The 27,974-nt window shown below is 36.4% G+C and overlaps 2 protein-coding genes across 17 annotated transcripts in view; both read right to left on the bottom strand.

Moving 5' to 3' along the window:
* Positions 1–27,974, bottom strand: part of RGS22 (regulator of G protein signaling 22) — a 268,718-nt gene that overhangs the window by 11,396 nt on the left and 229,348 nt on the right. For all 16 annotated transcript variants that reach the window (XR_013178357.1, XM_077167336.1, XM_077167335.1 and 13 more), the window contains 4 exons: positions 26,346–26,504; positions 24,024–24,092; positions 20,696–20,857; positions 1,388–1,567 (listed from right to left, as the gene is read on the bottom strand). Coding sequence is in view for 15 of the 16 variants with exons in the window: in XM_077167336.1 (XP_077023451.1) it covers positions 1,388–1,567; positions 20,696–20,857; positions 24,024–24,092; positions 26,346–26,504 (570 nt within the window). In the remaining variant the exon portion in view is untranslated. The remainder of the gene's footprint in view (positions 1–1,387; positions 1,568–20,695; positions 20,858–24,023; positions 24,093–26,345; positions 26,505–27,974) is intronic.
* On the bottom strand, positions 14,286–15,057 carry LOC143686401 (dynein axonemal light chain 1). Its single transcript, XM_077163232.1, has one exon. The coding sequence runs from the start codon at positions 14,982–14,984 to the stop codon at positions 14,412–14,414; it is 573 nt and encodes a 190-aa protein (XP_077019347.1). The 5' UTR covers positions 14,985–15,057; the 3' UTR covers positions 14,286–14,411.

Consider the following 27,974-nt stretch of genomic DNA (forward strand, 5'->3'; position numbering starts at 1 on the left):
GGAACTCTAAAAGATAATCATGTTGTGGGTAAGAAAATGTTTTAATAAAAATAAAGGAGTAATAAAATCTGACAATCTACTAGCCAACTATACCTCTGGCTTGTAGGCCCTGGGTAGGAAGTAATGCCATTCTCAAAGACAGGAACAACAGGAGAAGGCACAGATTTGGTGTGAGAAGGTTCCTAAATCTTCTCTTTTTCTCAGATGCTCCAAAATTCATATTTAAGATGTGTAGAACTTGGTTTTAAAAAATCAAGAAGAAATCATAGGCTACAGGATTCCAATGAAGTTCATTGACTGTAATCTCTGGAGAGTGCCAGATCAACAAATAGAAACAGCTCCAGACATCCATCGTTAGTAATATAAGATCTTTCATATAATATAACCTTGCCGGTTCTTTGGAGACCGAGGCAAATTTATGATTTTTTTTTTTTGCATGGGCAGGCACTGGGAAACAAACTCAGGTCTCTGGCACAGCAGATGAGAACTCTGTCACTGAGCCACCATTGCCCGCCCGTTTATGATCTTTTTAATTTAATAGATGTTACAATTCTGGCAGCAGATTTTTTATACATTAGCACATCCTAAACCATTCCTTTATATGTTTGTCTATTTTAATGCATAATTTGGATTGTGAGTCCAGTATCGCTTACTAAGAGGACTTCAAACACAGATGGCTCACAAATGAACGTTAAGAATAATGGCTTTTTTTTCCATGTTCAAGGGCAAATACCCTAAATCTCTGTTTCATATCATTTGATTCATGACATGGTTTCGCTATTACCCATATTATAATTTATTTTTCTTAATCACTTTTTAGGAGCATTATCACTAAAAGTCTTTCCAAAATGCAAATATTGTGTTGACCACATAACTACTTTTTTAAAAAAATATTTATCTTAAAAAAGTAACTTAAGCAAGTTAACAGTCATGATTTTCCTTTCATAAGCTTGCGTACTTTATGTTGGTTGGTACCTAAATCTCTCACTTCTTTTATGAGCTGTGTGAATATCCAAATACAAATCTTGACACACATATTTTACATATTTTTTGGTAGTGGATATTTTAAAAGAAAATATGAATGGTGGTAAAGGAAGAAGTAATAACTTGAGTTTTATAAGTTAGAAACAAAAATGATAAACATAGAAAGTTGAAGTGTAGTATTTAAATGATTTATTTGCTATATTTTTATTATCAACAAAATAGCAAGTAAATTCCTTCTTATATTTCAGTGGCATATTAAAGAAATTTTTTACCAAATAGAATAAATTCCAGTATTAAGATGGAATTTTAATTTTTGGAACCTTGCCAAAAATGAATAATATTAAAGAATATCAAGGTTATCAATCTATTTTAAAATGTTTAGGCATGTCCTCTGATTTCCCACCTGTGCTTCTCTAAATACATATGGTCCTAACTCCTTCCTGTGTTCAATAATCTTCTGAGCTTGCTCAACTGGAATGTCAATTTGTAAAGTTGGTGGAATACTGGAATTAATAAAGCAGTTGATAATAGTTGTGATCTTCTTCTGAATGATGGATTCATCACAGTGTGAATGACACAAATCCTAAAGAAGAAGGCACAAAATACAATAGCACATGATCAATGCATCACATAGAACACATTACAGTCAATATGTGCTTTAATTAATGTATACATTTTTAAAAACATTTTTTAGTGTGAAATTATAACAGATACACAAAAAAGCAATAAATTTCAAAGTACATCGTAATAAGTAGTTATAGGATAGATTTCAGAGTTTGGTATGGGTTACAGTCCCACAATTTTAGGTTTTTCCTTCTAGTTGCTCCAGGATACTAGAGTCTAAAAGATACATCGATATAATTGTATTAGTCAGGGTTACCTAGAGAAAAAGAACCAACAGGAGATATCTGTAAATATGAGATCTATGAAGGTGTCTCATGCAACCATGGGAATGCAAGAGTCCAAAATCCATAGGGACATCTGTGTAGCTATCAACCCTGAGGAAGGGTCTTGATGAACTCCACAGGAAAGGTTCACTGGCTGAAGAAACAGAAAATTCTTTCTCCCTTAAAAGCCTTCAACTGATTAGATCAAATCCAACTAACTTGATTATTTCACTTACTGTAGACGTGCCCTTAGTTGATGGGAGATGTAAACAGCTACAGCTGCAATCAACTGAATGATTTAATAAACCAGGCTTCCCATTTATCAACCAGGCACAAAATATCCTTGCAGTAATGGTTAGGTCAGTGCTTTCAGGCCAGACAAATAGGTGCCATCAGGTGGTCAAGTTGACACCAGAACCTAACCATCACAATAATGACTCAGCATTTATACTCACTTGTTAAATCCTATCTTCTCTGTTGTAACTCCTCCTTCTACTTTGATCCTTCTCCCAATCTTTAGGGGTATTTGGGCCACACCCATTCTAACTTTTTCATGTTGGAAAGCGGTGTCAATAATTGGGATAGGGGATGGAACTAGTTGGTTTTTTTGGAGAGGCTGGCCCCTCTGGTTTTTAGGATTCATCAGGCCTAGGAACTCTTCTGGAGGTTTTATGTTTCTGGACAGTAATCTCAGTGGGTGAAACTTTTGTAGAATCTCAGATAGCCCTAATAATGTTCTTTAGGGTTAACAGGAATGCTTTTGGTTGGGGTTTGGCAAACTATGGTAATTAGCAATATCTAGCTGAAGTTTGCATAAGAGTAGCTGCCAGAGCAGCTTCTTGACTCTCTTAGTCAAATGATACCTTATTTTGTAACATTTCTTTTTCCTCTTTTGGTCAGGAAGGCATTGTTGATCCCATGGTGCCAGGGCCAGGCTCATTCCTGGGAGTCATGTCCCACATTGCCAGGGAGACTTTCACCCCTGAATGTCATGTCCCAAGTAAGGGGGAGGATAATGATTTTACTTGCAGAGTTGGGCTTAGAGAGAGGGAAGCCACATCTGAGCCACAAAAGAGGTTCTCTGGGAGTAACTCTTAGGCATAATTATACATAGGCTTAGCTTCTTGACTACAGGTCAAGAAATAAGCTTCACATGAGCAAGCCTCAAGATCAAGGGCTTGGCCTATTTTCTTGGGAGTCCCTAATGTTTGAGACAGTATCCCTGGTGGTAAACCTTAATAGTTCCGTATTTTTCTGTTGTCCCTCTAGGGACTTTTGTAATACTTTTTAATCACCTGCCCAACATACTCTGGGCTGTATCTGGGTATTACATTAAGCTATGCAGTATTACAAGCCCTCATTTCCATTTTAGGCTCCATGTGTTTGGTTTGTTTAAATGGGCTATCCAGACAGGTTGAGTTAGATTATGTACTACAGCAAATTTAGGTTTTAGCCACAATAAACCTCTCTTTCTTTGGTCTCACAGAGTAGGTGAAGTTCTAAAATGCAATGTTACCCTTATACCTGTATTCTGATTAATCTTAGACCTGAACTGATCAGCATGATTCTAATATCCATTGAAGCCTGATCTCTTTTTTCCTTCAACAGTTGTATGTAGCAGTGCTGACTTTCAGTACTGTGTAATTCCAACTCTGAGTCTTAGATGTCACAAAGGTCGTCAAAGTTCCAGGTAGATACCAGATTATACATATATAGCAAAGCAACTCAAAATCTAGCAATAACATTTATAGCTCCAGACTAAATGTGACTGTTATAAAACCTTACAATCTAGGCCTCAATTCTCCTATGAATATTTTCTAAAAGAGACTATACAATATTTGTTCTTTTCTTTCTGCCTTATTTTGCACCACATGATGTTCCTAAGGTTCATCATTCACCTTCTTGCATGTCTCACTCACGAATTCGTTCCTTTCTGTAGCTGCACAATATTCCATCATATGTACACACAACAGTTTGCCATTCTGCTTCTCAGTCAATGTATTCTTAAGCCAGTCAATGCATCCTTAAGCAAACTCCATCCATTGGGCATCATGTATAATGTTCAAAGTCAACAATCCATATCTCACATTATCCTCACTTAGTTGTACAATCATCAACACTTTTAATTTTAGACAATTTTCATTGCACCAAAGAGAAAAATAACTGATAAACACAACCACACCAAATACAAAATTCAAACCTCTCCTTAACTCTTGGTCCCCCTCCCAATTATTTACCCCTGATACTGCTGTGGTACTGGTGATGTCTTCCTGTTACATATAGGCCATATTATACAATAGTTTTCCTCTATATCCCTCTATTACAATATTCATACCTTTGAAGTAGTTCATGCAAAAACTTATATTTGTAGTGTTCATCAGTGGGATACTTGGCTCTATACAACTCCTTTCATTCATGTCCACCTTTAAGATGGCAATATTACTTATGACCCCACTAATGAACTGCCTTCACTTCTATCCATTTCCTTACATTTAAATTCAACCTCATTAGCTAACTGTTCACCTACCTCTAGCTTCTGTTTATCTCTAGGTCCCCCATATTCTATATTATAAGCCTCTGAGTTTACCTTTACCAAGGTCATAATAGTGAAATCATACAGAATCTCTCCTTTTGTGCCTGGCTTATTTCAGTCAGCATTATGTCCTCAAAGTTCATCCATGTTGTCATATGCTTCAGGACCTAATTTTGTCTTATTGCTGCATAATCTTCCATCATATATATATACACATATATACCACATTTTGTTTGTCCATCTGTCTGTTGATGGGCACTTGGATTGTTTCACCTTTTGGCAATTGTGAATAATGGTTCTATGAACATTGATGTGAAAATGCCTGTTTGTGTCACTGCTTTCAGCTCTTCTGGGTATTTACCAAGTAGTGATATTGCTGGGTCATAGGGAAACTTGATATTTAGTTTTTTAAGGAACTGCCAAATTGTCATAGTGGCTGTACCATTATATATTCCCACCAGCAGTGCATAAGTGTTTCAATTTCATCCTTTCCAACATTTGTAGCTTCCTGTTTGTTTAGTAGCAGCCATTTTTATAGACATGAGGTAGTATCTCACTGTAGCCTTGATCTGCATTTCCCTTATATATCTAATGAGAAAGAGCATCTATAATACATATCTGCTTTTCAGTCATCTGTATTTGCTCTATTAAAAAATGCCTATTCATATCTTTAGTCCATTTTACAATTGTTTTTTTGTTCTTTTATTGTTGAATTGTATGATTTCTTTATGTATACAGGATATCAAACCTTTATCTGATACGTGATTTCCAAACATTTCCTCCTATTGAGTTGGCTGCCTCTTCACCTTCTTGACAAAGTCCTTTGAGTCACAGAAGCATATGACTTTTCCCATTTATCTATATTTTCTTTTGTTGCTTGTGGTATAAAATTTAGAACTATCTCCCATTACTAAGTTTTGAAGATGTTTCCCTATATCTTCTTCTAGGAGTTTTATGGTACTGGTTCTTATATTTAGGTCTTTGATCCACTTTAGAGTTAATTTTTGTATAGGGTATAAGGTAAGGGTCCTCTGTCATTCTTTTGGCTTTTGACGTCCAGTTCTTCCATGTTAATATATTGAAAAGATGATTCTGTCCCAGTTCAGTGGATTTGAGGACCTTGGTGAAGAGTAACTGACCATTGATTTGGTGGTCTAGCTCTGCACTCTCAATTCCATTTGTCAATATTCTATCTTTGTGCCAGTACCATGCTGTTTTGACGATTATGACTTTGTAATAAGCTTGAAAATGAGAAAATGTTAGACCTCTCACTTTTTTCTTCATTTTTAGGGTTTTTAGCTATTCAAGGTCTCTTGTATGGTCAGTTTAGTTGAATACCATAAGTCTGTGGAAGCTTGACTAGGGCATGAGATCTTGTTGGTTTATCCAGGTTTGTGTGATTCTCCAATATATCCCAGAGTAATCTGGGCAGTGAATAAAGAAGTATTTGCAAGGTCTCGTTTGAGGCACTGGGGAGAAAGGAAGAAATGATTCAACTTCCCCATTTGGAGAATTCCTGATATGTTCACAAGCAGTGAGGACAATCAAATCAATAGGCTGAAGCCTCAATCTTGGGGTTTGCCCCTATGAAACTTATTCCTGTAAAGAATAGGTTAAGCCTACTTAAAATCAGGCCTAAGAGACACCCTCAGAGAACCTCTTTTGTTGCTCAGATGTGGCCTCTCTCTCTAGCCAATTCAGCAGGTGAACTCACAGCTTCCTCCTCCTACATGGGACATGACTCCCAGGGGTATAAATCTCTATGGCAACGTGGGACAGAAGTCTCAGCATTAGTTGGGATCTAGCATCAATGGATTGAGAAAGCCTTCTTGACCAAAAAGGGGAAGAGAGAAATTAGACAAAATAGAGTTTCAGTGGCTGAGAGATTTTAAATAGTCAAGAGGTTATCCTGGGGGTCATTCCTATGCATTATATAGATATCCCTTTTTAGTTTCTGGTGTATTGGAGTGGCTGGAGGGAAGCACCTGAAACTGTTGAGCTGTGCTCCAGTAGACTTGATTCTTGAACATGACTGTAAAAAGATAGAACTTTTATAATGTGACTGTGGGATTGTGAAAACCTTTTATCTGTTGCTCCTTTTATCCAGGGTATGATGGGTGAGTAAAAATGTATGGCTAAAAATTAAATAAATAATAAGAGGTACAAATGGAAATACTAGTGTCAATGAGAGAGAGGAGTAGGTGGTATGATATGTATGAGTTTTTTCTTTTTACTTTTTTTCTGGAGTGATGCAAATATTCTAAAAAATGATCATGTTAATTAATACACAATTATGTGATAATATTGTGATCTGCTGATTGTACACAATATATAGAATGTTCATGTATGTAGATTTATCAATAAAATTTTTTTTAAAAAAAGAAGAAGTTTTTGGGTGGGCCATGGTGGCTCAGCAGGCAAGGATGCTTGCCTGCCATGCCAGAGGACCTGGGTTCGATTCCTGGTGCCTGCCCATGTAAAAAAACAAAAAAAGAAGTTTTGTCTAGATTTCTCAAGATTTTCCAAGTATGGTATCATGTTATCTGCAAATAATGTAAGTTTTACTTCTTTTCCAATTTGGATGCCTTTTATTTCTTTTTCCTGCCTAATTGCTCTAACTAGAACTTCTAGTACAATGTTGAATGATAGTGGTGACAGAGGGCATCCTTGTCTCATTCCTGATCTTAGTGGGAAGGCTTTCAAGTCTGATTGTTGAATACAATGCTGGCTATGGGTTTTTCATAAGTGCTCTTTATCATATTGAGGAAGTTTCCTTCGATTCCTACCTTCTGAAGTGTTTTTAACCAGAAATGGATGCTGGATTTTGTTCAATGGTTTTTCAGCATCAGTTGAGATGACCATGTGATTTTTCCCTTTTGATTTGTTAATATGGTATAATACATTGATTGATTTCCTTGTGTTGAACCACCTTTGCATTCTTGGGATAAACCCCACTTGGTTGTGGTGTATAATTCTTTTAATCTGTTGTTGGGTTTGATTTGCTAGTATTTTGTTGAGAATTTTTGCATCTCTATTCATGAGGGAGATTGGCCTGTGGTTTTCCTTCTAGTGGCATCTTTATCCAGTTTTGGTATTAGAGAGATGCTACCTTCGTAAAATGAGTTCATGTTCCTTTTTCCTCAGGTTTTTGGAAGTGTTTGAGCAGGATTGGTGTTAGTTCTTTTTGGAATGTTTGATAAAATTCTTCATTGAAGCCCTCTGGCCCTGGACTTTTCTTGGAATGTTTGATAAAATTCTTCTCTGAAGCCTCTGGCCCCGGACTTTTCTCTGTAGGAAGAATTTTGATGACCGACTGAATCTCTTTACTTGTGACTGGTTTGCTGACATCTTCTATTTCTTCTTGAGTCAATGTAGCTTGTTCATGTGTTTCTAGAAATTTTCCCATTTCATCTAAGTTGTTTTTTCATTGGCATATAGTTGTTCATGGTGTGTGCTTATGATTTTTTAAAAATTTCTTCAGGGTACATGGTAATGACCCTGCTCTCATTTCTGATTTTGCTTATTTGCATCCTCTCTCTCTCTCTCTCTTTTTTTTTTAATCTTTGTCAGCCTAGCTAGGGGTCCATTGATATTATTGATTTTCTTGAAGAACCAACTTCTGGTTTTATTGACATTTTTATTGTTTTCTAATTCATTTATTTATGCTTTAATCTTTGTTGTTTCTCTTCTTCTATTTGCTTGGGGATTTGTCTGCTGTTCATTCTCTAATTCCTCCAAGTAAGCAATTAAGTCCTTGATTTTTTGCTCTTTCTTCTTTTTTAATATAGGCATTTAGGGCAATAAATTTTGCTCTCAGTGCTGTCTTTGCTGCATTCCAACTTCTGATACATTGTATTCTCATTTTCATTCATCCCCAGATATTTACTATTTCTCTAGCACTTTCTTCTTTGACCCACAGATTGTTTAAGTGTGCATTAGTTGAGAGGGAGGGGTAAAGGGTATGGGATGTAGGAGTTTTTTCTTTTTTATTTCTTTTTCTGCAATTATACAAATGTTCTAAAAATGATCATGGTGATGAATACACAACCGTGGGATGATATTGTGAGCCATTGATTGTATACCATATATGGACTGTATGTGTGTGAAGATTTCTCAATAAAGATATTTTTTTAAAAGCGCATTATTTATTGTAAGTACACTGGATGAAGCAGAATATGAGAGTGATGAGGGAGAATGGCTGGAGGTATGAACGAAACCAGAAGGAAAGACAGATGATAAAGACTGAGATGGTAAAATTTAGGAATACTTAAAATGTACAATGATGGTGACTAAATGTGCAAATTAAAAAATGTCTTTGTATGAGGAAGAACAAAGGAATGCCAGTATTACAAGGTGTTGAAAATAGATCGTCATCCATAACTTAAAAACTTCAACTTCCGTATAAGACTAAAGGGAGAAATATTTATTTGATGCAAAATTTATAGTTTGACGAGTGCATTTCCTAATTTAACTTGTTTGGTCAGTTTAATTGTACACCATAAAAACATGGAACCTTGAATACGGCATGAGATTTTGTTGGTTTGTCCAGACTAGATATATCCCAGAGTGATTTGAACAGTGAATAAAGAAGTATTTGCAAAGTTCCCTTGGGGGAACGGGGAGAAAGGAGGGAATATTCACCTTCCTCATTCGGAGAATTTCTGATACTCTTGCAAGCAGTGGGGGCAACCAAATCAACAGAGGAAGCCTTTGATCTTGGGGTTCACCCCTATGAAATTTATCCCTGCTAAAGATAGGCTAAGTCTACTTAAAATTAGGCCAAAGAGTCATCCCTAGAGAACCTCTTTTGTTGCTCAGATATGGCCTCTCTCTCTCTCTAAGTCGACATGGCAAGCAAACTCACTGCCCTCCCCCCATCTACATGGGACATGACTTCCAGGGGTGTAACTGTCCCTGGCAATGCGGGACAGAAATTCTAGAATGAGCTGGGACTCAGCATCAAGGAATTAAGAAAACCTTCTCCACTAAAAAGGGGGAAGAGAGATATGAGAAAAAATAATGTGTCGGTGGCTGAGAGATTTCAAACAGAGTTGAGAGGTTATCCTGGAGGTTATTCTTACGCATTATATAGATATCTACTTTTTAGTTTATGGTGTATTAGAGCGGTTAGAGGGAAGTACCTGAAACTGTAGAGCTGTGTTCCAATAGCTGTATTTCTTGAAGATAATTGTATAATGATATAGCTTTTACAATGTGACTGTGTGATTGTGAAAAAATAAGTGCAAATTTAATCTCCATATGTTTGTGAAAGTTTTGGCTCTTTGGTGGTTGATTTTCAGCTTCATTAAGCTGTGATTAGAGAAGGTGCTTTCAATAATTTCAATCTTTTTAAATTTATAAACACCTGTATTATGATCTATCCTGGTGAATAATCCATAAGCACTAGAGAAGATATATATCCTGGTGTTTTGGGGTAATGATCTATACATGCCTGTTAGGTCTAATTCATTTATCGCTTTGTTTAAATTCACTATTTCCTTGTTGATCCTTTGCCTGGTTGTTCTATCTATAGAGGAGAATGATGTATTGATGTCTCCCACTATTATGGGTGAAATGTCTATTGTTCCCTTCAGTTTTGCCAGTGTTTAATTCATGTACTTGGGAGCTCCTTGATTGGGAGAATAGGCATTTATGATTGTTATTTCTTCTTCGTGAACTGTCCCACTATATGTAGCGTCTTTCCTTGTCTCCTATGATGTCTTTACATTCAAAGTCTATTTTGGCTGATACTAGTATAGCTACTCCTGCTTTCTTTTGGTTACAGCTTGCATAGAACATCCTTTTAGTTTATTTGTATTCTTGAGTCTAATTGAGTCTCTTATAAGAAGCAGATTGTTAAGATCATATTTCTTCATCCATCCTGCCAATCTGTATCTTTTAATTGGTGAGTTTAGTCTGTTAAGATTCAGTTATTACTGTAAAGGAATCTCTTGAATCAACCATTTAACCTGTGTTTTTTATCTGTCAGATCTATATAATCATTTCCCTCTTTCTCTTTTTATCCTTTAAGTTACCCTTACAGGTACTCTTCAATTATGTGCTGTTGTCCAGAACTCCCTTCTCCTGTCTTTTCTTTCAGCTGACAGAACATTCTTAAGTATTTCTTGTAGGGCCAGTCTCTTGTTGACAAATTCTCTCAGCATTTATTTGACTGTGAAAATTTTAATTTCTCCCTCACTTTTGAAAGATAACTTGGCTGTATAAGAATTCTTGGCTAACCCTGCCCCTCTCTGCGTGGGACATGACTCCCAGGGGTGTGGACCTTCCTGGCAACGTGGGACAAAGATCCTGGAATGAGCTGAGACTCAGCATCAAAGGACTGAGAAAAACCCTAGAATGAGCTGAGACTTAACATCAAGAGACTGAGAGAACCTTCTCGACCAAAAGGGGGAAGAGTAAAATGAGACAAAAGTGTCAATGGCTGAGAGATTCCAGGCAGAGTCGAGAGGTTATCCTGGAGGTTATTCTTATGCATTAAGTAGATATCACCTTGTTGTTCAAGATGTAGTGGAGAGGCTGGAGGGAATTGCCTGGAAATGTAGTGCTGTGTTCCAGTAGCCATGTTTCTTGATAATGATTGAACAATGATATAGCTTTCACAATGAGACTCTGTGAATGTGAAAACCTTATGTCTGATGCTCCTTTTAGCTACTATATCAACAGAAGAGTAGAACATATGGAATAAAAACAAATAATAGAGGGAACAAATGTTAAAATAAATTCAGTTTGAAATAGTGGTAAATGAAAGCGAGGGGTAAGGGGTATGGTACGTATAGTTTTTTTTCTCTATTATCATTTTATTTCTTTTTCTGTTGTCTTTTTATTTCTTTTTCTAAATCGATGCAAATGTACTAAGAAATGATGAATATGCAACTATGTGATGATATTAAGAATTACTGATTATATATGTAGAATGGAATGATTTCTAAATGTTTTGTTTGTTAATTTTTTTTAATTAATAAAAAAAGTTTAAAAAAAAAAAAGAATTCTTGGCTAGAAGTCTTTCTCTTTCAGGCTCTTTATCATACCACTGCCTTCTCGTCTCCATGGTGCCCACTGTGTAGTCCAAGCTCAGTCTTATGTGGTTCCCTTTGTATGTGATGAGTTGCTTTTCTCTTGCCAGTTTCAGACTTTCTGCTTCTCTCCAACATTTGACAGGCTGATTAATATGTAGCCTGTCAACAGACTGGAGTAGGCCTATTTTGGTTTATTCTATTGGGAGTTCTTTAGGCTTCTTTGATTTACATTTTATAATTGTTATTTCTTCCTGGTGAATTGTCCCTTTTATTAATATATAGTGTCCTTTTTTGTCTCTTATGATGTCATTACATTTATAGTCTATTTTGTCCGATATTAGCATAGCGACTCCTGCTTTCTTTTGTTTACAACTTGTGTGGAACATCTTTTTCCATCCTTTCACTTTCAATCTATTTGTATCCTTGTGTCTAAGATGAGTCTTGAAAGCAGCATGTATCTGGATTATATTTCTTAATCCATTCTGCCAATTTGTATCTTTTAATTGGTAAGTTTAGTCCATTAATATTCACAGTTATTACTGAAAAGGCATTTCTTGAATCCACCATCTTATTTTTTGGATTTTGTCAGATCTATACATACTTTTCCATCTTTTCCTTCTTATCCTTTAAGCTAACTTTACTGGTACTCTTCAATTCTGTGCCCTCCTCCAAACCTCCCACTTCTGTCTTTTTTTCCCACTGGCAGAACTCCCTTTAGTATTTGTTGTAGGGCTGGTCTTTTGCTGACAAATTCTTTCAGGATTTGTTTGTGAAAATTTTAATCTCTCCCTCAATTTTGAAGGACTATTTGGCTGGGTACAGAATTCTTGGCTGGAAGTCTTTATCTTTCAGGCTCTTAAATATATCATACCACTGCCTTCACCTCCATGGTGCCAGTTAGTCTGAATTCAGTCTTATGTGGTTTCCCATAAGACTGTATGTATGTATGTGGCAGATTGTTTTTCTCTTGTCACTTTCAGAATTTTCTGCTTCTCTTTGACATTTGACAGACTGATTAGTATGTATCTTGGGGAAGGCCTATTTGGATTTATTATATTTGGAATTCATTGAACTTCTTTGACTTGTGTATTTATGTCCTTTATAAGGGTTGGGAAGTTTTCCCCCATTATCTCCTCCAGTAATCTTCCTGGCCCTTTCCTCCTCTCTTCTCCTCTGGGACACCAATGATTCTTATATTTCTGTGCTTTCTTATTGTCCATCATTTCTCTGAGGTTCAATTCAAATTTTTTCATCTTTTTTGCCATTCGTTCTTCTGTGCATTCAAATTCAATTTTCCTGTCCTCTAGTTTACTTATTCTTTCTTCTGCCTCTTCAAATCCGCTCTTGTGTGTCTCTAGTATATATTTAATTTGGTTCACAGTATTTTTCATCTCTGTTAAATTGCTATTTTTCTACTTATTCTTTCAAATTCTTCTTTACGTTCTTCTAATATCTTCCTGATATCCTCTATGTCATTAGCCAACCCATTACATTTATTTAGGGGATTAGTATGAACATCTTTGATTAGTTATACCAAAGTCTGTGTCTCCTCCAGTGTTTTAATTTGGTCATTTGGCTGGACCATATCTGCCTGCATCTTTATATGCTTGTGATTTTCTGTTGGCTTCAAGGCATTTGATTCTCTTGATAGGGTTATTTGGATTTCCCTCAGCCGACTAAGGTTTTGTATTTGCTTGGGTTTGCATTGAAAGTCTCCTTTTGCACTTGGTTCATCATTAATTCCCCGTCAAACCAAGCCCAGTCTTCATTCAGGACTGCAACTCTACTTGAGGATCTGTTTGAAGCTAGACAGGTAAGACAGGCAGCTTGCCAGACTACACTTTCCATTTCTTCCCAACAGACAGTTCTTGGGCCCCTCTTCCTTTCAGTCCTGCCTCTCCCTGACTGTGGCTGCTGGATGGTGAGCTGGATGGAGACCTGGTGCAATTCCAGCCAGGTCCACTGATCCTGGTGGGCATTGAAAACCAGCAACTTCAGGATTTGTGGGTGGGCAGTGTGCACCTAAGCAGTGATTTTCTTGTGTGTCCGATGGTTCTGGTGGCCCCCAAGCTCCTGCTTGGAATGTCCTTGGGCTATGGAACTGGGTATGTCAACTGCCCCTGTCCAAACCAACTTGGAATTACCTGTCAACTAGGTATGGCATGGGACACTGTGTGTGGGGGTGTGGGTGAGGTGCAGAGATGTGGACATGGAGGTATAGGGCACAGCGGCACAGGGAGTCGTGTGGTGCAGGGTGTGGTGTGGTGGCTCAGGGCTGCAGGGGTGTGAGGTGGAGTTCAGCATGGTGGTGCAGGGGCATGACATGGCACAGGGCAGGGTATGGTGTGGGGTACAGCACGAGGGCATGGGGGTGAAGGGTTCAATGCAATATGCATGGGGTGAGGGGTGCAGGGTGTGGTGCAATTGAGGTGCTGGGTGCAAGGGGAGTGGGTGGCAGGGCATAGCAGCACGTAGGTTTTGGACTTGGCACGTGTGGGCACCAGGGCACAGGTGGGGTGTAGTGGTGCCTGGACATGGATTGGGGTACAGCATGGCTTACTTCCTCATCTCCATCTTCCTGTCTATGCACTCCAAGGGCTCCAGACTGCCATATAAAAAGGGAAGTGGTACGCTCTGTGCACTAGCTGGATGGTCTTTATGAACCAGAAACCAAGTTTGCTGGCTTCAAGGTTTCCCAAGGGATCTCCAAGCTGTGGAGCTGAGGGGCTTGATCTCCCAAGCCAGCTGCATACACAGGCACATTCCTGGGTGTGGCCTCTTTTCCCTGTTGGAGTCCTGACAAAGCCCATCCACCCCATTCTCTGCATCACAATTCCTTAGCTTTTTTTTTTTTAATCTTCTTAAGAACCTTTTAACCCACACAGAATCTTTAAAATAGACAATTATACAAAACTTATCTATTGTTCTTATAACATTAAAATAAGTTAACACAAAGTGGAAAATGTGGAGTTAGTTTTCTTCTTCTTCATCCTCTTTAATTACTGGGGTACCATCCAACTTTTTTAGTTTGGGCACTCTCTTGCTTGCCTCTTCGATCCAGCTCCCCTCAGAAGAGTATTTCTCTTCCAAAGGATTGCCTACAAACACCAGGTCCTCCAGGCATGGTAGTTCTGCCAGCTTCACAAATTCAGCCCAATCTTTCACTAGGTTATTGGACATGTAGAGAATCTTCAATTTCTTCATTACATGGATCCCTTTCAACTTCTCAATAAAATTGTAGGAGATCCACAGTTCTTCTAATGTGTCCCCTACTACTTCCAGTCCATTTAAGTTCTTTATGTTGTTTCTTCCTAAAGACAATATCCTTAAGTTTTTTAAGCCGTTCAGGTTGGCAATTTTCTCAATGCAGTTTGTAGACAGTGAAAGTTTCTCGCAATTAGCAAGCATGGACAAAGATGCATCCATCTTTTCTATAGGGGGAATCTGGGCATAAAGCTTTATCTCTTTGGCTTCAGATGGTTTCTGACCAGTTTTCTCTTCCCATCTGGCTAGGGCTTCTTTGATTGTTGTTGCTTTTGCCATTCTGGCGGTTGCTACTGTCACTGCTCCGGTTGCTAGGGCCCTCTGCCAATTCCTTAGCTTTTTAATCTAGGACCTCCCTAAATAGTATAGAGGACTCTCTCAGATCACTTGCACCCTGGAACTGCTGTCCCAGTTATTTTTCTTTCACTTATCTAGTTGATCCTTGCAGTAGGGGTGAACTCAGCCTATTCTATTCTGCCATCTTTCTGTAAGTCTCAATTAATGGATACATTTTAACTTCAAGTCAAGAAGGTAAAGGGGACAGGTCAAAGCTACTTTAAGAAAACCATCGCTTTTATTTCTGTTGCGTTTGAGGAACCTAAGACCTTTACACATAAGTACAAGTTTCACTAAATCCTGATGGCTTTTTTCCCGAGGCAAAGGAACAGCTTTAGTAACTACTTTGACTCATTTAACATATATATATATTGAGTACCTGCTATATCCAGGCACTGAGCTAAGCCACAACATGCAGCCCCTGCTCTTTAAGGCTCAGTCTCTAGTGAAGAAGCAAGCATGAAAACACGCTTTCCTAATTCATGACAGAGGAGCACACAGGATCCTAGGAGAGCACTAAGAAGAGGCACCTATAAAAAGCCTTCCCAACCAGAAACAGAACTGCTTCTACAACAAGGTGATTTAGGCTCATAAAAGGTTAGCAACATAAGTGGAGAAGCTGGAGGTAACAGGTGTGTCATTAGGTATCTCCTAGTAACTGTATAGTTTCAGTTACCACATCACATTATCCTCTTTATAGTTAACGAACTTATAAAGTGATCTTTACAGTAAAATGACCCAGTTTATCACCCATATAGTGCTATCTTTTTATTTTTTTAATAAAGGGTAGGATTTTCTGCTTTTGACTGGGAGAGGAGGTCAGGATGCAACTTTCTTCTGTTGTACCACATATGGGTTCCAGAGACACCAGCTGCCTCTGACACTGAGGACATGGAAGTCCTGTACCTGAGCCCAGTACCTCGTCTGCCTTGCCTCAAGAGAAGCCTCCTGGCTCTGTCTGCAAAAAAGTTTGGTGATTACAATGACAAGGCCACTGGTGACTAGAAAGGTCTAAGGGTTATGGGGAAACTGACCACTCAGAATAGATAGGCCCAGATTGAGGTGGTACCTGCTGCCTCTACCTTGATAATCAACGCTCTTAAGGAACACTCAGAAGCAGAAAACCTTTAAGAACAGTGGAAGTATCATTTTTGATGAGATTATCAACATAGCCCAACAGATGTGGCATTGATCTTCAGCCAGAGAACTCTCTGGAGCTATGAAAGAGATTCTAGGGACTACCAGTCTGTGGGTTGCAAGGCCAATGGCTGCCACCCTCAAGACATCATAGATGACAACAAAGTGGTGCAGTGAAATGCCCAGCTAGCTGAGAACTACAGAGGGAAATATTTCAATAAAGGATCATTTGACAACAGGAAAGGAACAGGAAAGGGAAAGAAGGAAAAGAAGGAAGGAAAGAAAGAAAGAGGGAAAGAGGGAGACAGTGAAAAAAAGAAAAAAAAAGAAAGAAATGAAGGAGAGAGAGAAGGAGGAAGGAAGGAAGGAAAGAAAGAGAAAGAAGCTTAGATTCAATTATGGCATTTCCCTGTCAGGGAAAGCAAACAAATTTAGGAACTTCTAATTATAGGCCAGAAATAAGCCAGTATTTATTAAGTGCCCACTGTGTGTCACACTTTGTAACGGTTGTTTAATGAACTCTTTGAATGAAAGAAAAATTCACACTGCTCACCATACAAAACTTTACATACAGTTTGCTTAAGTTATGTGTGAAAAAAAAAACCAATATAAAGGTTACAAGCGGCTGTTCCAAATAAGACAGCACTTTAAAGTCAATTTAACATTACCTCAGAAAATGCCCATTTATATCAATATGTTTGGAACATTACCCAAAATGCATTTTTGTCTTTATTAGGGGGATTAGCATATATAATTATTTGGTGAGCTTAGTTTTTTAATGTGGAATGTAAAGCTTGTGAAATCAAAACAGATTTGCAAAGTTATACGGCTTTAATTTTGAGGGTGGAGGAATAAAATTTAGAATCATAATGATAACTTGTTCTTATTATTTTGTCCTATTGTAGTCAATAGACTAGTTAACTCTTACCTATTATTAAGGTCTCAGTTTCAGTGAACTTTCTTCTCTCTAGTAAGCTTTCTGGACTCAGTCCAGGAGAGAGGTCCTTCTTAAGTGCTCCCATAGCATCCAGTATTTCCTTGATCATTGCACTAATCTCAATCTTATAATTGTCTTTTTATCACTTGTCCCATAAGACCATAAACTCTAAGAGAAAATACTGTCTTACTCACAATTCATCTCCAGGATTTAGCCTGCTCTGTTAGTATGTAGTCAAAAAATATTTGTTGAATGAATATATTCTTCCAGTCTTTTTGCTGTGGATGTGTGCAAACACACACACAAATACAAACATATTTCAAATGGAATCATACTATTTCTGGTAGTTAGACTTAAAAAAATCTATAATGAACATCTTTTTCCATCATTGATTACCCTCTCACAGCATAATTTTTAATGGCTGAGGAGTATTCTATGGTATAGGTGTATGATAGTTAAGTAGCCAACATCCTATTCTTGAACATTTCAATTCTTTCCAATTTTTCACAGTTCAGAACAATGTTTGGTTATGATTATTGTGACTATCCCTTGCACATTACCACTGTCATTACTGGGGAGACAGTATAGCTTAGTGGTTAAAGGCATGGGCTTTAGCACAGAATGCCTTGGTTCAATCCCAACTGGGCCATGTAATTAGCTGTATGATATTGGAAATTTCTTAACTTTTTTATGATTTAGGTTCTTCATCTGTAAACTGGTGAGAGTAACAGCCTTGAACAACTAGAATTCTTGTGAATAATAAATTAGTTAACACATGAAAAGCATTAAGACAAGGTCTGGCAGATAGGAAACACTCAGTAAGAGCTATATGAGAGTTAATTCAAGTGGAATGCCTTCCAACTGGCAAACTCCCTCAGGACCTAATTCAAGTATTACCACTTCTGCCAAGATCCCTGGATCTCTCACGCTCCCTCTAGTTATTCCCTCTTCTGTGCTAAAAGCAGTTAGAGTGTGGATCACAGTTTCATAATATTTGTTTTCATGTCTGTCTCCCTCCTTGAGGGAGGGCACTGTGTTGCATTCCACTTTATATTCTCATAATCTACCATAATTCCTGACACATTAGATACTTAATAAGTGCTTACTGAATGAGTAAATTTATTTCTATAGCATTTTTAACAGTGATCCTGTGTCATATATCCTTCATGTTATACTAAAGACATGTTATTAAAATGATAGCCAAGGGGAGCCTGGAAGGAGAAACAGTTATAAAACTACAAGTTGACTGTGTACGAGTCTATAGTCTTTTTTTTAATCAGTATTTTACAAGGTTTATCTCATCACTGCTACTGATCTAGCTACCAAACAGGAGGCTTTTCCTAGCAAGGATGGGCTCACTCCTATACACACTAGCTTAAATATAGTTCTGCCCACTCATAGCCAATAAATGCCAACTCTGTAAAATAGACTCTATCTCCTTTCTAATTCTCAAAAAAATTTTTAGTATTACCCATCTTGTGAAAGATTTTCTACATTTTTTTGGGGGGGTGGTGCTTGGGCCAGGAATCAAACCCAGGTCTCCCGCCTGGCAGGCGAGCATCCTACCACTGGGCAACCATGTGCCCTTTGTGAAGGATATTAAAAGGACTTCTCAAAAAAAATTTTTTTTTCTGTTACAACCTAAGAACCAAGAATAGTACAAAAACTGTTGATAATAGAAACCGGTAGAATATAATTCCTTGAAAAAAGCTTAGAAACAGGTTCTACCGAGTAAATATTAACTATATAGAGTGTGTCCACACACACACACACACACACACACACACACACACGCTGCAGAGTAACTGTACTGCATAATACAGACCAAAATTTTAAGTCATTTGAAAACATTATCTTCTTGAAGTCTAGTTTTATTTTTATTTCCTACTTTTATAATGAACTAGAATAGGCTGCCCTGCAAGACAATGAGCCTGCTATCCTGGGAAGTGTTTACGCAGAGGCTGGATGGCTGCTCTCAGGGATTTCTAGACAACATTACCAAACACAAGTCGAGACAACATAACCCAGAAAGTCCCTTCCCCTTCTTTAACACAAAGCTTCTACTTGTTTGCATTAAACATTTAAATCTGAAAATAAACTGCCCTTGTGCCTAACCACTTGTTTACTTATTTTGTTAAGAATTTGACCATTCTTTTTAACAGAAAAGCCCATTTCATCTGTTAGTACCCTAAGATAGCAAGATAATTTGCTATCTTACAGTACTATTGCTGCAAATAAGGTTAGGAGGAATTCTTGTAAAGACATCCTGGCTAAGGCATAAATATGGATATCTTCAGGAAAAAATGCATACAGTGCATTTATAGAGCAATGATATGCACAAATAAAATAAAAAACGCTTTTGAGGAAGGTTATCACTAGGTCATAACACATATTAATAACTTGAAAAATCTAATACTATAATTTCAGGGCATACACTTATTTTCCTCTATTTAATAAATGTACCTAGGCATGAAACAATAAACACCTCAATATTTATACATTGGAAGATGGCAAAATTGGAATATTTTACACAGATCTTGGCCATAAAGTCAGTTAAGAATCAGATATGTCATTGTATTTTTTCTATGCAAAAAGGGGATTCTTTTTACCACAATGAGATACCATTTCATATTCACTAAAATGGCTACTGTTAAAATAAATAAATAAATAAAATAACCAGCATTGAAGAAGATGTGTCGAGAACATTTGTACATTGTTAGTGGAAATGTAAACTGGTGCAGCCACTGTGTAAAATGTTTTCTCAGAAAATTGAAAATAGGATTATGATACGACTTGACCTCCACACATCTAAGTAATTGAATACAGGGACTCAAACAGATATTTGCACATCAGTGATCATAATAGCATTATTCACAATTGTCAAAAGGTGGAAATAATCCAAATGTTTATTAATAGGAGAATGAATAAACAAAATATGATATATGCATCAATGGAATATTATTTAGCTATACAAAAGGAACGATGTTCTGATACATGTAGCAAGATGGATGAAGGCTGAAGTCATCATGTTGAGGGAAATAAGCCAGACACAAAAGATCAAATATGGTATGATCTTATATGAGATCATTAGAATAAGCAAATTGAGTCAGAAATTTGAATAAAGGCTACCAGGGGCAGGGGTGGTGGTGGGGAATGGGGCATTAACACTTTACTGGTACTGAGTTTCTGTTTGGGGTGATGGTAAAATTTTGATAATAGATGGTGGTGAAAATAACACAACATTGTATCTGTACCGTATTCTTGTGGTTAAAATGAGAAATTTTATGCTGTATATATGTAATCAGAATAAAAATTGATTTAAAAACAGAACTTCACAGAGAGTGAACCCCTAATGTAAATTATGGACTATAGTTTATTTTTTCATCAGTTGTTTCATCAATTGTAACAAAGGTGTCACACTAATACAAAATGATAATGAGGAAAATTGTGTGTGTTGGAGGGTGGGTATTTGGAAACTCTGTACTTTCTGCATAGTTTTTCTGTAAACCTACAATGGCTTTAATAAAAAAACAAAATTTCTTTTAAAAGAAAGGATTTTCTCCAGTTTCCAATACATTACCTTATATTTTTGTACTTCCTGCCAAAAGAGTACCCCATTTTCCAATAAATCTCCTTTTAGAGACACAAAACGTTGAAATTGTCTTGCAGTAACTGGGTTCAATAATGCTTTTCGAAAAGCAATGATATCACAAGATGAAGATATCCACTTACTTTCCACAGGCTGTCCAAAACAGGGAAACAGAAAATTAGTTGTGTTCTGAAAAGTAACAATAATTTCATTAGTTAAGTTAAAATGTACCCACTTCTATCTCCTTTAATTTTGACTGGTGAAACTTAGGACATGGATACAACAAAATTTAGCAACCCTTTTTCTTCTGTCTCTTTTATATTTTTAAGGTTAGAGAGAAAAAGAAATGGATGATTTAGAACATATTACCAAATTATTTAAGAATGTTAACAGTTTATTGAAGTTTGGTACTAAGTAAAAAACTACTTTTTCGTGCATAGTATGAGTTCTATGCTTAGAACAAATTAATTATGATGTTATTATATATTTTATTACATTATATATTTATTATATTATTACATATGTACTATGTATTAATATATAATTTTCTTACCTTTTAAAAATTAAAAGTGGTTGAACAGTTAAGATAGTTTTTTCAATTTTTTAAAGAAAATTTACCAATTAATCCCTTAATTTAAATGGAAAATCTACTGTGGAGCTTCACTATACTACCCTGGAAAGATCATGTTTTAGATGAGACATTTTTATATTATTTTAAAAATTATTTTTAATAATTAATAAAATCATTTTTAAGAATAAACTTCCTCTGAGAATTTCTCATGTTTTAAAAAAACAGCGTGAAGTACCCAGGCTTAAGGTATTCTTACCTACACTTATTTTATGTCTTCCCAATTTTGAAATATGTCTACTTTTTTTTACTTTGTCCATTTTAAACCACATATTTATCCATTCTTAGCCTCTCAGAATTAAAAAACATAGGAAATAGATTTTATTGAATTTACTGAATAGATTTTACTGGATAAATTTTACTGAAATTCTCCAAAGATGATTTTAACCTATAATCATACATGAAAACATAATTTCAAAGGCAATGCTTTAGATAAACTTAGGAATTATAGCAATATGCACTCAAAATATATGATAAACATTCATAAATGAAAATGCATAAAGTAAGTACCTAAAAACAATTCATATGTGACCATCAATAAAAGCGTTTAAGAGAGTTATGTAAAAAGTGCTATAGGAACACAAAGGAAAGAGCCGCTACTTCTGCCTGCAGGAGTAAAAGCTTTAGATAAGGGCTTTGAGGATGACATATGAGTTAGAAACTGAAAAGTAAAGGCAACTCCAGGCAGCATAGACGACTGACGGTACCATTAACCAAGATAAAGTGAGCAGATGTCTGTCACTATTTTAGTAAGATACATGTCATGTTCTCTGGGCAGAAAGTTAAGACCCTCGCCATATGGCCCAGATTAAAATTACAGCCCCATAAATAGGAACTACTATATATTAGACTAGGATGTTTATTTAAAAACCACTTAGAAAATGATGTTTTAAGACCTGCTTCTTAAGATATGGAAATTTGGCAATTTAACTAAAACTTGCAATTTAACTAAGCAGAAAATAATATCTAGTGCACAGTAATATAAGATACAAGCCCATTCTTCTTATCTTACTATTTCAATTTAAAATATAGCAAAAGAAGAAAAACATTAAAAAGTTTATTTCCCTTCAAGAGAAAAATACAGTAGAAGAATATCCTAGCAGATATGTACATTTCTTTAACATTCAAACAGAATTTTATCTTTCTTTGTTAGTTTGCTGGGGATCAGCTGGATCTAGTTTGACCTTCTATGAGACCCACAGGGCGATGAATACACATAACCTGGTAGGCTGAAAAAGAAGACCATGTTTATCATGCTTGTTAAGAATAAAAATAGGCCATTTCTCATTCTCACAAGCAGTGGGGACAACCAAGCAATAGTCTGAGCCCCCAATCTTGGGGTTTGTTCATATGAAACTTATCTCCACAAAGGATAGGCTAAGCCTACTTAAAATTAGGCCTAAGAGTCACCCCCAACAGAACCTCTTCTGTTGCTCAGATGTGGTCTCTCTCTCTCAGCTGACACAGCAAGCAAACTCAGTGCCCTCCCCTTCTCTATGTGGGACATGACTCCCAGGGATGTGGACCTTCCTGGCAACGTGGGACAGAAATCCCAGAATGAGCTGAGACTCAGTACCAAGGGATTGAGAAAACCTTCTCGACCAAAAGGGGGAAGAGCGAAATAAGACAAAATAAAGTGTCAATGGCTGAGAGATTCCAAACAGAGTTGAGAGATTATCCTGGAGGTTATTCTTATGCATTAAATAGATACCACCTTTTTAGTTAAGGTATAATGGAGAGGCTGGAGGGAACTGCCTGAAAATGTAGAGCTGTGTTCCAGTAGCCGTGTTTCTTGAAGATGATTGTATAATGATAAAGCTTTCACAATGTGACTGTGTGATTGCAAAAACCTCGTGTCTGATGCTCCTTTTATCTACCTTATCAACAGATGAGTAAAACATATAGATTAAAAATAACTAAATAATGGGGGAACAAATGTTAAAATAAATTTAGTAGATTGAAATGCTAATGATCAAAGGGAGGGGTGAGGGGTATGGTACGTATGAATTTTTTCTGTGTTCTTTTTATTGTTTTTGAATTGACGCAGATGCTCTAAGAAATTATCATGATGATGAATATACAACTATATGATGATATTGTGAGTTATTGATTATATAACAAGAACAGAATGATTATATGGTAATGCTTGTGTTTTTATGTGGTTATGTATCATAAATAAAATTTTTTTTTAAAAATAGGCCATTTCTAGTAAGGTATGTTATAGTGGCTTTAATAACCACCAAAATGATAGTTATCTTCATTCTTTTAAAGCTAAAATGTAATCCTAAATAAAGAAGATAATGTAACATGATTTACCTTGCTGAATCTATTGCCTACTTTTCATTCTTTTTATGTAATCTAGTCTCAATAATAGGTAAACTAACGTATACTAGAATGAACAGCTTGTCTCAATAAATCCATCACAAGCAAAATTAAGAAAAATACAATATCTTAAAGTCCACTTCTAAGGTTGAGCAGGTTGGTGGACTCTTTAAGAACAGGGCTCTGGTAAAGTTCCACTTTTTCTCAAATTCCAATTAAGTCAATTAAGAACAGTTTCTAGAGATATAGGAAGTTAGCTGGTAACTTATAAAGAAGTATCTTCAAAGAGGGTCTCTGAACAAGAAAGGAAGGAAAAATATTACTTTGATAGAGTGGAACTTACAAAAGAAAGAATATAATATTTATTACCTTCCAGACACCTATTTTCCTTTCATGTTTCTGTAGCAACAGCTCTTCAGCTACATCTTTCATCTGTACCTAAAAGCAAAACCAATGATATCATCCCAGTTACTCAGAATGTCTAAATTTTGAAATCTTTCACTGATTTTATAGTTAAGAAAATGTGGCAAAGCCCTCAGCTTGGAAAAGAGAGAGCACAGTTCAGGAGAAAGAGGATCAGATTTAGAGATGGAAGCCCTGCCATCAGGTCCCTGGACAAATCACTCACAATTCTCTGAACGTTGTTTCCTCATCTGCAAAATGGAGATAATACCTGATTGTATTACTCCAAATACAGATAATGGCCTCACTTTAGATCACACAGAAACTGAAGTTGGGGCGGTCATTTGACTTCTTATTTGTGCTATTTTCTAGTCATTTACTTCCACAATTAATTTTAGAAGAGTACAAAAGTTAGTCAACACAAGGGAATTACAGAAGATTCTTCTTGGAGTTTCTGGTTGTTCACAATATTTTCCCCTCTTGGGAACTGCTTCTGAGAAGTCTATGTGACTCTACCTCCTGTTTAGCAGATGGACTCAGAAGTGGACTTTGGGAGACACGGATTAGAATCACTGGGACTGGGTCTTTTTGATAGCCACAATCTGACGAAGAGATCCCAAAATTCTTGCTGGGTTTTCAGTGATGCCATGACCCCACCCTCTCTAAAGCTTGGGTGTCAACTTTACCCCTGAGTCTGTGAGATACAACCCCCTCATCATTTTATAACAAATTCTATCCCCTCCCTTTTGTCTTTGGTTTAAAGGAAATCAGTTTATGTTGCTGGCAACCCAAAAATGCCAAGCCAGCAAATTAATGCAAGTCACAATAAATTACCATGGCAAACAGTGAGAAATCATGCTAAATAATATTAGTAACCCAAATGTCCTTGACTTGGCTTTGGATAGTTATCCTGAAAAAGGGAATGAGGAAAGTTGAGCTGCCCCAAAGCTTATTTCTGGGAATTTTTGCCTAAAACAAGTCAGCTCTACCTGTCCATATTATAAACTCTATGCTCCCAGCTAATGTGTTTTCCATAACTTAAGTTGCTCAACTCAAAAGACTAAGGATCAGGGGCACAAGGGTAGTTCAATGGTAGAATTCTCGCTTCCATGTGAGAGGCCTGGCCCATGCATTTCCCAAAAACAAACAAACAAAAAATTCATCAAATGGTGCTATATTAACGGGATACTCACATGGACAAAGAACGAAATGTGACTCCCATCATTCAGCATAAAAAAAAAAAAAAAGACTAAGGATATCTCCAGATGAGACCTCAACGTGTTTGATAAATTGAATATAGAGGGCAGCTTTTTTTAGGTTCCTCCTGAGCAATACTAATGGCATGTGGCTTTGCATCCTGAAGTACAAAATTGCATGTTATCAGCCTCTTGTGTTATCTTTGTGTAAAGATCAGGTTTGCCTCCTTTTACGTATACTTCTGATATTTCAAATTATCAAATATTATATGCCTCTTATAAAATAAAAACAAAATAAAGAACAAAAAAATTCCACTTTACAAAGTAAAAAGTAAAAATCCTTCTCATACCCCAAACCCACTTCCGGGAGGTAGAATCTTTTAGATCTTTTTTCTATGCATAAATATGATGAATGATGGATAGATAAAGATATATGATAATGATGCGGATGATAGATTGATAGTTAGATAATCATGGATTAAGTAGATAGAGAAAGGTGATAAGATATAGATGCATGGATAAAAGGCATATATAGATATACAGGTATACATATTAGGATCATTTTCTATATATTGTTCTACCTCATACTTGTTCACTCAAAAATAACATTTTCATATATGTAGAAATCTTGTTTTTATATATTTATCTCATTTTTATAATCTTTATATGGAAACCTGCATAGTTTTCCATAGCATGGAATTATCGTAATTCATTTAACTATTCCTCCATATGATACTGAAATGAATGTCCTTTAACATCTTTGCCTATTTGTATAAGAACTTAATAATAACAATATTAATAGATAACATTTAAGTGCTTATTGTGTGCCAAACTCCATGCTAAGAAATTAAAGTAGCATCATCTCATTTCTTCTTTGCAACAACCTTATGAAGCAGCTACTACTATTAGTCTCATTTGTCAAATGAGGTTACAAACTTAAAGTTGTACAATTAATGTGGCAGTGTTGAGATTAAAACTTGGGAAGGCTGACTCTATGCCATGGGAGTGCGATGGCTGGGTCAACAGGGATGTATACTTAATGTTTTGATAGGTACTGCCAACTGCTATCCATATATTATACTAACATATATACCTTTATCTTCTGACGTGCTGCAAACTGTTCGCTTGCAAGGAACAATGGCAACCAGACATTTTCTAGCCTATTTAAGACATGTTTTTGAATTTCAATTAGGACAGGTGCATCAAGCTGATCATGGAGAATCTTTCCCCAACCACCACTTAATTGCATTATCTACAAAGATAAAAAATGAAACAGAAAATAACGAACTTCTGCTTTGGTAAAGAAGCATTAATAATCATTAATTCATTAATTTAGCCTCAAAAAACATGTACTGAACACCCAATAAGTGCCACAATTTTTTAATGCTGTATTGCCTCCTGGCTATATCTTGCTCAATAATGACAGTCAACTTCCCTAACGTCAGAGAATTTGGTTTATGCAGAGGGTGTACTGAAAAGAACATGGGAGAGGGTTTTTATCCTCTGTGACCATAAGCAATGCCATTTTCCCTCAGGATCAATCTTCAACGGTAATATGAGGAATTTAATCTATATGCTTTCTAAGTTTTCTTCTAGGTCTAACTCCCATGAATCTATGATTCTTGGCCTCAAACAGTCAAATTGGCCTGTTTGAGAAAGTTAAAAAAACAACCTTAGTCAGATACTAGAAATACGTGTTATCAACGAATGTCAGGGTGGAGTTTGAGGGATGGTGATAGTGACAACAATGTAGACCTGCTCCAACTTCCTCCAAGAAGAAAACAGAGGAGGCAGGAAGCAGAGAAAAATTATGCTGTATAGACAGCAGTCACTGATTTGAATAAGAAGCAACTTTTATAAAACACAAGTTATTTTTGGTCCAAATCTTTCTTCTGCATAATTATGGGCGTCAACAAGCTAGTAATTGTTATTTACTGCTACAAAGCATTCTATTTTCTGTTTCTCAAAAATGCTTGGATGGCTCAGTTAAACAATCACTTTCTTTTTAGTACTCCTTTGATTAATAATATTAGTATTAGTCAAATAATAATTATTTTGTATAAAAACAAAAGAGAAAAGAAAAAAAGACTACCTTGCTAATCAAAGAACAATTTGGTGACACAACTGAAATTATGACTAGCATGATCTATATAACACGTAATGGGATGCAGGAATCCTTAAAAGTAAAATATATAAATAAAACTATAAGTAAAGGCAAAGATGAGGAAGAAAGGTCATTGGGAAAACTCATTTTTAGTGAGCAGGCCCATTTGCTATGATAGCAATGGATGACTTTTTTCACTGGATTTTAAATCTTCAGCATGTTGTAGTATGGAGAATTTACACAGTAGCATCAGATATCATAAAATCTCATGCAATGCAGCACAAGCCAAATAGAAAACAAATGCTTTCTGCATTTTAATTTCATACTTGTGCTTATTGGGATACCGAACTACTTTTGTTAATGGGTCCCAGATTTGTATCTCAAGGAACTAACAGCAAGGCATTTTTGTCAAGGTTGCTTAATTCTAGAATTTTCCCTATCTCTTGATCCTAAGGACTTATGCTTGACCCCCACCCCCACCCCCAAAATCTAGTTTTTAAATTTGGTATCCCCACTTGTGAGGCTCTCTGAATTTTTCTTTAATTTATTTAATTTAGCATTCATATAAAATTTGTGTTTTATAAATGTTTGCCATTAGGATATGCATTCTTTTACATT

The sequence above is a fragment of the Tamandua tetradactyla genome, chromosome 6, assembly GCF_023851605.1.
Source record: "Tamandua tetradactyla isolate mTamTet1 chromosome 6, mTamTet1.pri, whole genome shotgun sequence".
Taxonomy (NCBI): Eukaryota; Metazoa; Chordata; class Mammalia; order Pilosa; family Myrmecophagidae; genus Tamandua; species Tamandua tetradactyla.